Raw genomic sequence first — 12,219 nt, 5'->3', positions numbered from 1 at the left:
TGCGTAGCTACATCGTGGTGTATATCGCATTTGCTGTCGCTCGCTTCCGCAGACTAAACCTTGATCGCCTAGCGCGGCCGGCTTCCCATTCGTATACGAATACATTCTATAGGAAGTACGTAAACAAGTGCAGAACAAACGTATGGCCGTATAAAAGTACTTAAGCCGGCGGCGTAGATTCACTAAGCTCCATGTTTTGCGTGTGTTGACGTTTTTGTCAGTTTGTATAACAATAGCAGCCTTTGCACCGCCCTGCGAAGGGCTCGATCACTTTGGATCGCTTCGAAGAGCGGCGCTGATGTGTACACTCCCTCGTTTTTTCTCTAACAACCTTGTCGATACTTCTTCAATACCGGCAACGTCAAACAAAAAGAAACGATCGTGCTTGGCGTCGTCAGCTTCCGCTTTATTCGGAGACAGTCTGCGACAGGGGAGGAAGTGGAAACTGCCAAAAAACAACTTAAAAACACGAGTTTTTTTTTCCCCGTTTACTAGGCGTTTTGGGTACTCCCGACTCGAGTTACTTCCTGTTCGGAACTGAGGGAGCTGCTACAGAACGCCCCCATTGGAAGCGTGGTAGAAGACTTTTTTCACACTTATACAAAAGCGAAAGTGACTTCAAAAGCAAGTAGGTGCATGTAACGCGTTAGGTATGTACAAGTCTGTCCTACTTCGTTTTAACCGCGCGACGGGTTTTTGTCGAACGGAAGAGGAGAGGGTTTTCGCGCGGACGTAACTACACGCGGAGCAGCATTCCCCCCCTTTCCCGTGGCCGCCGATGCGCTCGCCCGCTGACCTTCCAGCAGCGGGCCAGTCCACGCACACGGTCGGGGTGCGTCGGTTCGCCGTGGGTCGAGAGCGAAAAGCTCCGCGGTGTTCCCCGGCGGAAGCCTGTCCTCCTTCCCCTCCCCGTGAATCAATGAGCGATGGAGTCCGGACGTCACCTCGCCACCCGAAGGGAACCGGCGCGAGACGTGCTGTGGAGGCAAAAGGTCGAGTCGGCCGCACTACGCGACGCTGACGTTTACATGGATGCGACCGTGGCGCATCGAATCGAGCTGTGAGCAGTCACGCGCCCCCGATCCTCCTTTCCCTTGCCGTTCTACCCAATCATGGGCGGCAAATCTCGATTCGATTCGCTACGGACGCATCCATGTAAACGTAGCGCGTTTACATGAATGCGACTTAGTCGTATCGAATCCAGCTGTCGGATTCAATGCGGTCATGCATACGGCATATTGCGCTAGGGAAGCGCATCGCATTCAAGTCGCTAGACGAAGGTGGGTCGAGACGGCGAATGCGCATTCAGTCGGCCCATGTAAACGGAGGTCGCATCGCATTTTGGAACGGGGAGGATTATGAGAAGGCGCTGGCTGCGGGAGCGAGTGAATAGCTGAAAGAACATGGCGGCGGTTGTCCTCGTCGGCGGCGGCAGGGAGCGGTCCCGTGTGGTCGCAAGCAGTTTTCTTCAGAGTAGAAAGGTAGGCTTTCATTGCCATCATAAGCGAGTGGAATTTAGCTAACCTGCGTAACGAATTAGAACTACTCCATTACTTGTAACGGATTACTTCCCATCTCTGGTGTAAACATTGCCTTGTCGGCTTTCATTTGAAGGACGATTGGAGTCGATGTGCTGAAGTCGCGTCGATGTAAACGCGATTTAGGCTCCGCTTGGAGATATCTTGGCAAACTATATGGCCCACTTCATTGAATGAGGGAGACGGAGGTCGGAACGCGACAAAACTCCTGCTACCGCGCCCCAGGTGCACGGGCCGCTTGCCGTTGCCGACTGAGACATGAACGTATGACTCCCCTCACGCACGGGCTTCTTGTCATGTGAACATTTTAACGAGCCATTCGTGCTATCACAAACAGGTCGGCTCTCAAACCTGCATTATAGGAATGCGTGTCTGGGAGCGGAACCGAAGTGAAACGCGAGAGGTCGGTGCCTTGCAGGGGAGGGCTCATGACGCCAGGTCGATGGGTCCAGAAGTATGGAGCAGGAAGTCAGGAAACCTCCTCTCGCATTAGCGTGTGGAGCTGCTTTTGGAGGCGTTTGCGGTAAACTGGAGGGGCAAGGAGGGCAAGGACGAATTCACTCATCTATACTCATCGGGGAAGCTACGGCGGCCGCCGTGAACATCCCGGCGTAAACTGAGAAGGCGGTTTTTCTTGCTCCAGTCTCGGGGTATTTAGCACCATTATAAACAGATCGCCAGCACTGGCACTGCATTTTGGGATATCTTTTTTTAGTTTTTAGTCGGGAGTACTAAAGGCCGATGTACAGCCTCCTTTAGGGAAGACAACCCTAAAAGGCTCCCCTCTCCTAAGCTGCGAGGGGAACCAAGCCAACACCTCCTAGAAACTAAGGCCGTAGCGCTCTTCTCGTGACGTCGCAAAGGAAGGCCTTCAGGGGCACGCATCGAAGCGAAGGCAACGCCCGTGGATCGATCGTCGTAACGGGCTTTTAGTCACATACGCGTGTCTTATTAGCTAAAATGAAAGCTGCAGATTCCAACGGGTCTAGAAAACATTTTATTACACGGGAAAAACATTACACCGCGAAATAATCGGTACGAAGTGTCACGAGAATACGTATAAGACGTCTATAGAAAACTGTGATTGTTTTAAATGGAAAACATTAGGTCATGCGATTATTGCTGTAGGAATGCATATTTTATACAGATATACTTCGACAAAATGGCGAGACACGCGGTGATTGCACACAGCAAAACAGATCACAGTTAAAAATCAGGTAGACGTAGTCGACGCGGACACGGCTAGACATGTTTCACTTACGATCATGTAAGCGATGTTATCGCGTGCAGTCACTGAATTCTTGCATCATACCCAGGCCCCATGGCAAAATTAGTGTAATTTCGATCGAATGACATTATGGGGTCCACAAATCAGCTTGCGACGCTCGTATAATCATTCAAGACCGCGAGCTGATTAGATCCCATATCATTTCACAAAAATATATAAACTTTTTCGTGTGGCAGAGGTACTAAACTTACTATTTACAGTCAACTAATTTGTTTCTCCCTATCGGCCCCAGCTGCCTTAGAACAAAATATAACTTATTTTGTATAAAATAATACTATTACCTTAATAGAGTTAAGATTCTAGTATAAACGCGGTGAAGGCAAGAAAGGAGCATTAGTCCACATAAACATATCAGCAGGAACAACGCACTTTCAGTAATTACACAAACTTGTTATTCACCTTACAGTAATAACTAGAATATTGCCACGCATATTTAGACATGCCGACACAACAGCACACGGATAACAACGAAGAGCAGAATTCCACTCTATCACGAAATTAAAAAAAAAAAAAAAGACTGACTGCAGCACTTTGCGTCCTACATGACCAAGAAAGCCTGTAAATAAGTTGTTTCTCACCTGTCGATCGTATTCATACGTCCCGCATTATCCGCCACGAAAACATTTGAACACGAACTCCAAATAGTCTCTCTCTGTCGAGAGAAAGGGGTCTATCGATAATCGACCAGTGTCATAGTTGACTAGTTGCCACACATATCACTCAAACCGTAACAGGACTTGTTCCTCGAATCCACGTAAATGTCGCAATATCAAGCGAAAAAAAAAAATAAATAAATAAAACTGTTCGAGACTGCGGTGACGACAGAAAAACGAGGGGAAGAAGGAAAGAAATCTCATAAGAACCGCACACGACTGCAGCGGCAGCATTGTGGGACGAACCTTTAATAAAGTTTGTCAGACAGAGACAGAAGCTCAGCGTTGTCGACTTATCTCTCTCTCGTGTGCGCTCCCTACGGCGATGACTAGACTTTTTCCGTTCCCTTCCCTTCTGAAATGTCTCAGCGTTCCTTTTCCGACAGTCAGCAGCTCACACACAACGTAAATTTACCAGAATCGGAGCCCGCTTGAGGGAAGAAAATGTCACACGAGAGCCGGTTTGTTCGAAAGGTGTGGGGAGCTGCGGCAATGCATGTATACTCCCGCGGTTACGGGGATGTTCCTAAATAGAAATTCGGTACTTTCAACCTTGGTAACGCGTTGTATATTACGTTTATATTATATGTAGAATAAATAGTACAAGACTGGCAATTTTAAAACGTATATTAACGTCGGATAAAAGCTCGCGAACACCACCACACCGCTTGAAAAGAAACATTTTCTTTCACGTCGATACCAGATATTTTATCACGTAATTGCACCATGGCCTTCCTCCTCCGACATTGTGACGTAACCACATGGAGCGCTACCGCCTTCTTTCTGGGAGGTGTTGGCCAAGCTGGGGCAAGGTAAAAAGTGGAGAGGATAAAGGAAAGGAGGAGGCGGACAAAAGTGGAAAGCGCGAAGGGTACGTCGGCCTTCAAGGGGAAACACGTGCGTCTTTCTCTTGTCGTCATGTGACGGGGGATATTTTTAAGACGCCAACTTTGCATGGATGCTCGAGTCCATCTGAAACACAAAGGGGAGGTGCGATAAGCCGGCCTGCGAAGCGTGTCGCTGCTGAGATCAATTTTGCGGGTTAGGTTTCGTGGTGCTAACGCTGACTTTTCGACGGTTATTGCAAAATAATCGGGACCTCTCATGGTGGCAGCTGGTAAAGCCCGTTTTCTCTACTGACGTCTAACTCGTGGTTAGCACAGTTGGTAAAGTGCTCCACTGGAAATGGAGGGGTCCCTGGTTCGATACCAGGACCAGGCGGATTTTCTTTTCGGTCACGCAGCAGTCACTTAGCTGTGTTTGGAAATTTTTGTGTGTCCTTTGTCCCCCTTCTCCAAGGATATACATCGCCATACTTGTCCAGTTCGATTGCACCTTTGCATTATCGTCATAACCTTAAAATGCAGGCCGTTCACACACGTTGCTGTTAGACTAGTAGGAGCTGCAGGTAAAACCCGTTTGTTCTTAACGTCTAACTCCTGGTTAGTTCAGTTGGTTGAGCGCTCTACTGGAAATGGAGAGGTCCCTGGTTTGATACCAGGACCAGGCAAATTTTTTCGGTTGCGCCCCAGTTACCTAGCTGTGTTTGGAGATTTGGGTTTGTCGTTTGTACCTATTTGTTCCCGTTCTTCAGGGATAATTATTGTCATACTGGTCCAGCTCGCTTGGACCTTTGCATTAATTGCGTTATCATTCAAAAATAAGCGTTGTTTTGCTTTTTTTCTGTTTTCGACGCGTGAGTTGCGAGTCTTGAGGAGATGCTGGAATCAATACCAGGAGCAGGCGGATTGCACACCAGTCACCTAAAGGGTGCGAGTCGCATCCCATCTCACGTCGGAGTTAAATTATAATTGTTTAACACAAGTAATGCAAGCGAGTGATTGACAAATGTGCAAACAATAAAGTGTTAGACCGCAAAGCCTGGGATCATTTCAAGACTTATCAGTGTTTTTCCTCCGCAGATCGACATCCTGCACATGGACGACGTTCTCTGCGAAGGTTACTCGCTCATGGACGTGGCCTACATCTACGCCTGGAAGAGGGTGAGCCTTCAGCATAACGACGAACGCACTCCTGCCGAGTGTAAGCGAATTGAAGTTTTTGAGGACAGCTTTTCCTCATTTTGCGGTGTCCTCAACATGCTTCCATTATCCATTAACGCAGCTTCTGCATGCGATGAGGGTGTGGAGCGTAACGCAGTGATGCGCGTTCTTTCCGATGCCCAGTCGACGGCGTTACAGTTCTAAAAGATCGTGAACGGCGTGTAGGGTGATGATATGACATGACTCATCTTCCTTACTTACCAGAACGATTCGATCTACTGGTGTTCATCCCGTTGAACCCGGAGAAGGCTCTCATTGTTAGTTCGGTTGACAGGCTTTTAGACGCCGGGAAACACGACCACGATGGAGTCCCTGACGGAGGACGTGATCCGGGGTTCGCAGGATTCTCCCCTACGCCTCGCTTTCCGGGTGTACTCCCAACCTGCAAATCGACCTGCCTCGACGGACACGGCTGGGGGCCAGGCGGTCGTCGACGAGAGGCACTGCGACGGGAACCCGGCCGGACAACAACCGCAGTGTCCCCGGGAAGAGACGACGGCACCCGGTCCACCGGTGCCGGAGGAGTCTTCAGCGGGAGTGGAGGAAGGCGTCGCCCAGAGCGTCGCGAGTCCGGAATCGGACGCTGCAGGACCTCCCGCGACGCTGGTGCCGAGGGACACGCAGCCGCCAAATGGGGCTGCGGGCGCTGACACCCTGCCCGTCGTTCCCGCTGCGGAGACGCGCCTACCGGAGACACGGGACGCGTGAGTGCCCGAATTCCGAGAGGGGATCGGCGCTATGATCGGCGCTGTGATCGGCGCTGTGATCGGCCCTCCACGATTGGCCAAGCGCTCATTTTTAACGTCTTGAGTAGGGATATTTCTGCCCTCATCGACGGACAGAAGTGCAAAGTCAGTTTCTCATCTCTGACGGAACGTGATAACTAAACTTCCACCGCTTTTTCTTTTTTTTAATAGCTTTGGTTGTGACGTCGGGGATATGAACCGTAGGACGGCGGCACCGAAACATCCCGTTGTCCAATAGGCGGACTCCGTGCCCTGTACCGGATGAAGCAATTGACCGTTGGTTGAGGCCACTGACCACGTTCCGAATATTGGCACGCGAAGAACGCGGTCACGACGCGACGTGTGGACGGTGGTTAGTCCAGCTGGCACGTATACAGCGCGCACTCAATCTAAGACTGAAGGGTGGTCATGTCATCCGGCTCTAGGAAACTTCTCGGGTTTGATCAGGGTTGGTCGACACTGGCGGTCTTTGCACGTTTATTAAAATAAATATCGACTGAAACCATCGGGAAAGTATCATGACTGCTCGGAGAGTTGAGTCGGATTAGCCGCGCAAAAAGCATGATTGTTTCATCGAGGAACCGGTGGCATAGCGGTATAAATGGCATCGTCTGCGTTGTATGAAGAAGACGTGACTCTCCCGAACGACTATTTCCTCCTTTATATTCCTGTTCTTGCTAAGACTTGTGTTTGCGCATTGCGAGTTTATGCGTGTGGCCTTAGTCCCGAAAAATGATGCTGTGGCATAGATTTAGAATGTACTTACCGGGCATATTCGCGCAAAGGGAGGCAGGGATGTACAAGGTGTTCCCGAGAAACGAAAACCGTGTCTTTCGGTCCGGGTAAATCAACTATGCATCGCAGAAAGCTGAAACTCCGCGAAAACGTGACGCTAGCGGTTGGTATAGATCGTGAAAACAGAACTCGACATTGCGGACGCTTGTGAAATATATTTCACTGGAAAACATTTGTCAGCCAGAAAGAGGATATTGTTTTCGTTTTTGCTGAGGAGTGCTTCTAACTTAAATAGATGCTATAGGCACCCAGAATGTCATCTCTCGTTTTGACAACATTAGGCTTACGTGGGCGCGTGGTTCACAGTGCAATTTTGTTTTTCTTAATTTTCTTTCGATCCAGATCGCGTCATGTTCTCAAACTTCTGCGTTCTATTCCAAACTGCTAGCGTCACATTATCACGGACTTTAAACTTTCTGTGATTCATAATTTCTTTACCCGGCTCGAAAAACAAAGTTCTCTTTTCTCGGGGACCCCCTGGTCATTCTGAGTGCGCATGCGAAAGATTTCGCGCCTGTCATTCTGCATGCTCCTCGCAGGTCGATGGCGGCAGAGACGCCTGCTGGCTTCGGGAGTGCCCAGGCCGCGGAAACGGTCCTGTCCTCCTCCCCGCAGCAGGAACAGCGGCAGAAGGCGTCTGAGCCTCACGCCGAAAGTCCTCCCGCCCTGTCCAAGATTACCATCAGCACCCTGGACAGGAGCAGCAACAAGATCACCATCCAGACGAAGGAGGTGCCCCCGGCAGTGGCGCAGGCCATGTCCCCGCCCCGCTCCCCGCAGTCCAGGAAGTCCAGGCGCAAGGAGCAACGGGACGCCGAGCGGACGCTGCAGCATGCCAGACTCCAGGGACGGCCTCCAGACAGTCAGGGGCGCCCCTGGAGCCGCTCTCCGGAGCGACCGGACGGAGCGACGACGGCCAAGAACCGGAAGCTGGACGGCGCCGATTTCGCCGAGGTCGACGTCGCACGAGGCCGCGGCGAGACCCGCCCTGCTTCGCCCGGCAAACTGCCTCCCGAGTGCGCGTCGCTCCCGGAGCCGGCCAAAAAGAGCCAGAGTTCCACCGGGAACGGCTCGGAGGCCGGCAACCCCGGGCTGCCCGCTCCTCCACCCCAGGCCCACCCTCAAACCCCAAGGACCCCTCCCGCCGCCCCGCTCGCCTCGAGCGCCTCGAAAGGCGAGGAAGACACGCGGCCCCTCGACCTCTCGGTGTCCCACCGGGGCCTGCCGGCACCGGCGCCCGTACGCAGGCCTGTTGGGAGGCCTCCCCTCGTGCTGCCCACGGCGTGCCCATCGGGGACCGCCAAGGGGACCTCCTTGCCCTCCCCGTACCGCAGGGCGGCGGCGTCGTCCCCCGCGGTGTCGCTGTACCAGAAGCCGGCCGTGGCGGTCAGCCAAGCCGCCACGTCCTCGCCCCTGTCGCAGCAGCACCACCACCACCACAACCACCACCGGAGCGGCAGCAGGGGCTTCCTCAAGGGCGCCAACCTGACGTGCATCAACCCGGACCCGGACGCCTTTCACCCGCGCATCGTCATCAAGAACCTACAAACGCGCGCTTCCGGCGTACGCTTCAACAAGATGTGAGGCCGCTTCGCCGAGCCGCCCTTTCCCTCGAGGGGGACGGCGTGGCATGTACATTAGCGTTCGAACGTGAAGGTTTCAGTAGCGTAAGGCGGACGCGTAACGTCTCGAAGAGCGTTGCGCCAAGCTTGTACGCACATATCCCTTGACGCGCAATCGACTGCAGTCAATAGGGAATTGTAGTAGACCGTTTTTCTCCTGCGCTACGGTATCCCTGAAGAAAACGCCTCAGCTGCGCATGCGCGCCGCCAACCTTGTCTGCACAGTTCGAGGTCTTGTGGCGGATTACGGAGCGTTATCCGGGTGCTTAGCGGGCTGCGGAAACGGTCTACTACAATTCCCCAATAGCCAATAAGAACGCGCTATTTCCGCTAGCTGCTCACCAGTAGTACACGAAGGCCACGGCAACATGGCGGCGGCCGGCGACAGCGTCGAAGCAGCCGATCTCGAGAGGATCCCGCTGTTTTGTCGCTATTTCTATTCAACCCGAACCATGGCAGCCTCAGAAAAAAACGTGCCCCCGTAATCCCCCACCGCTCCCCAAATCGAAAGGGCAAGGTCCCGCATCCGAACTGATCCGAGCTGAGAACTGGATACGCCTCGCCGACGGGTGCCAGCGAGCACGTGATCACCCCCTTCGTTTCTCGGTTTCCGAACGGTCAACCGCGACGCAACGCTATGCAAAGTTTAGCACCGGTCTTGCTCCTATGCGTCGCGCTGATGGACGGTTCACGCGCTTCGCACCGTTAATAGCCGCTTTCGCCAACAAGGACGACGCCATTGCACACTCGAACGCGCTCAAACGCGAATGCGCGTATGGCCCTTTATATAATAGCGGGCGCCTCGTTTCTAGTCTCCTGCCGGGCGTCTCTCCTACTGGGCCCGTACGCGCAGCTGTCGCGCGAGACGGCGCCGTTTGTTTGTGCGTGCGAGTGGAATATGTGAGTGGATGGAAGCCGTCGTGGCGTCAGCTGGAAGACAACTGGATAAACACACTCCCTGCCGGTCGGATACATCCAGGTGCGTCGGCAGTGCGTGCTCCGTGTTCGCCGGCCGTTGTGTGCATTGTGCTCTCCCTCTCTCTCATCGTGACCCGCCGAGACCCTCTCTTGCCCCGCAATACGAAGCCAGTCTCCGAGGAATGCTTCGTGTGCGACCTCCCGTGTGGCGCCGAGAATCTCAGTGCGTGCGAATGTGCGACCTGTTGCGCGAGTGTCTTCCACACGAGGAATATCTGCACACCTGGATTACGCCACATTACCTCGGATTACGGCGTGCGGTCCTGGTGAAGCTCGACTGTGCTCTTGGGAAGGCTTCTTTCCCTGGTTCTTTCGAAGTGCTCTTTGTCGAAGAGCAGTTGCACTCTAAGCGTGAGACGGGCTGGGAACGGAACCTTCACGCCGAACGGCGCACTAACGCCCCTATACGTGTAGTAGCCGCGATGAGGCAAGATTGTGCAATATTGCCGATACGCATTAATCCTGTAGACCGAACAGTTTCCGAAAGGAGACACCACGCGTACGTTGTACATTGCTTACGTAGACCGCACTGCGTATATAGCTCATTTTACTAAAGTTGCGTCGAGGAAATGTTGAAAGTTAATGAATCCACGACGTCATTAGCTGCGCGTAGTCTGGTCGGATTTTTAATGGTGTTGTTATTTGCCTGAACAATAAAAGGCCTCTGAAATAACGTGATCACATGCACGAATTCACGCTGTGAACTCGAAAGATATATAGGAATGATAGATCAGGGTCGGGGATGCGTCCCTGTCCAGCCATCGGCGTTGTTCCGCGCTCGGCAATACTCGCCGCTCTCCCCCACAACGCAGGAGAAGGTAAGGACAAGCGACAGTAAGCGCAGCGCGTTTCTAGAAAGATGGGGGCCCCCTTATGTTTGAAACTGGCAACTGATTGCAATTGTTTCTGAGAAAATGTACCGACCGTTTGCGGTGATGAGACAGAGCATTGGCATAGCTCAGGCCTCATAAATAGCAGAATCTGTCTCCGAGGAACTAATGCTAACCGAACATTTTGTTTGCAGTTTAACATTACACAAACATCCAACGCTTTGTGACGTCTTGCTTAATGTACACCAAAGAGCGAAATCTGAAAAGGTGATACCCGGAGAAAGTGCTCTGCGTTGGATTCCACCTGCATTCAACTTTCACATAAGCGGTTTGTGTGAGAGTTCAGTGCAGGTGGAATTCAATGTAGAGCACTTTCTCTTAGATAATACACAGATAAATAATAGATGAGCACGCATTTTATATTATTATATGAACTTCCGCGTTTTTGGCCGAACAGTTGCTCTTTTTCCTTTTTGGTATCTATAATGATTCCCCCAAAAATAGGCATATATTAACTAGATGTGTTGCCTGAAAAGTTGCACCAAACAAAGCATACGTTAGACAAAGGTAAGTGGTATTCGAAACTAACATTTTCACGTAACACCATAATATGTCCAGCGAGAACTATAGCACTATGGAACAAATTATACAGAGGAACGTATGCAAGTACAAGTATTTCACTTAGATTTCGCGCAAGACACTAGCAAGAACGGGTCCTGAAGGTTAGCCGTTCATTTCTGCAAATGCAATTAATTGCTTTCAACAGCGAACAAAAACCGAACGGAAGTTTACCTTTTGTGTTGAACCTGACTTCCTGGTATACGCTCGGCTGCGAAATGGCGTCGTTGTGGGGCAGGAGATATCAAACAAACCTGCCCAATTATGTAGGTGTGAGAACACGAAGCGCGTGTCTTGCTATGACATTGTATCGGGAGGAAAGCTTGGTGATCTTAGAAAAACAAAGTGCACATTAAAGTAGCGCAAATGAGGCAACGGCGTAAAAATAAGGCGCACAAATGACAAGGAGTGGCGCAAACTTCTAACTGGTTTTATTGCTATACCAATATACCTTTTCCCGAATCGAAGTGTCCCTGGTGGCACGGTGGCACGAAATGAATTCTGGGTAGTAGGTGGCCACTCAGTTTTGGTTTCAGTTTCAAACTTTGTCTGATCGTGTCGTGAAAAAAAAAAAATTGTGTTGTGTTTATACAGCCTAGAACTTGGTCTGCCTCACAGGGGCGACGAGCCTCCCAGCTGTAGATGAGCAATTTAGCCAGTGCAGTACAGCCGCTAGCCTGGGGTCTTTAACGTGCACCACGCAGTAGTGATACACGACCGCACGCCGGTACGATGCTCATCCAGATCGAAACGGGCAGGGGTGGGGCTCGAACCCAAGATCCCTGGGTTCTGCAGCGCGAGCTTTCGCTCCAAGTGCTCCGAGCTGGTGTGCGCTAGACCACTCGGCCACCGATTCCCCCGATCGTGTCGTGACGGAACACGCTGCTTGCGTTTCCATTGCTGCGGCTTCCTACAAGTGTACAATACTGTAGGCGTAGCCGAAAGATACCAAACAAAAAAAAAAACTTTGTTTTTGTGGTTCCCAATGGGGCCGGATTTCGGGCAAAGGTAAGCAAATGTAGAACGATGAATTGCAACATCCCTGCTGGTCCCCCTGTCGTGCAAGCTCGTTCGCATGCGCGTGGAGT

General features: G+C 51.7%; 1 protein-coding gene across 1 annotated transcript; it reads left to right on the top strand.

Annotated features, from left to right (window-relative positions):
- Positions 1-5,333: 5,333 nt before the first annotated feature.
- Positions 5,334-8,905, top strand: LOC121837507 (vegetative cell wall protein gp1-like). The gene is made up of 3 exons (XM_042293108.1): positions 5,334-5,482; positions 5,885-6,246; positions 7,623-8,905. Exons 1-3 carry the CDS (start codon positions 5,417-5,419, stop codon positions 8,665-8,667), a joined length of 1,473 nt encoding a protein of 490 aa, XP_042149042.1. The 5' UTR covers positions 5,334-5,416; the 3' UTR covers positions 8,668-8,905.
- The last annotated feature ends 3,314 nt before the right edge of the window (positions 8,906-12,219 follow it).

This window comes from Ixodes scapularis, unplaced genomic scaffold (genome assembly GCF_016920785.2).
Source record: "Ixodes scapularis isolate PalLabHiFi unplaced genomic scaffold, ASM1692078v2 PGA_scaffold44__24_contigs__length_19508400, whole genome shotgun sequence".
In the NCBI taxonomy this organism is placed as follows: Eukaryota; Metazoa; Arthropoda; class Arachnida; order Ixodida; family Ixodidae; genus Ixodes; species Ixodes scapularis.
The sequence above is the reverse complement of the archived record's forward strand: the minus strand, read 5'-3'. Positions and strand labels throughout refer to the sequence as shown.

What these genes read in the sequence shown, in the direction of transcription:
- LOC121837507 (XM_042293108.1), top strand. Translation starts at nt 5,417, where the DNA reads ATGGACGACGTTCTCTGCGAAGGTTACTCGCTCATGGACGTGGCCTAC. An exon ending in ACATCTACGCCTGGAAGAGG is followed by an intron (nt 5,483 to 5,884) that starts GTGAGCCTTCAG and finishes CGGGGTTCGCAG; the next exon opens with GATTCTCCCCTACGCCTCGC. An exon ending in CTACCGGAGACACGGGACGC is followed by an intron (nt 6,247 to 7,622) that starts GTGAGTGCCCGA and finishes TGCTCCTCGCAG; the next exon opens with GTCGATGGCGGCAGAGACGC.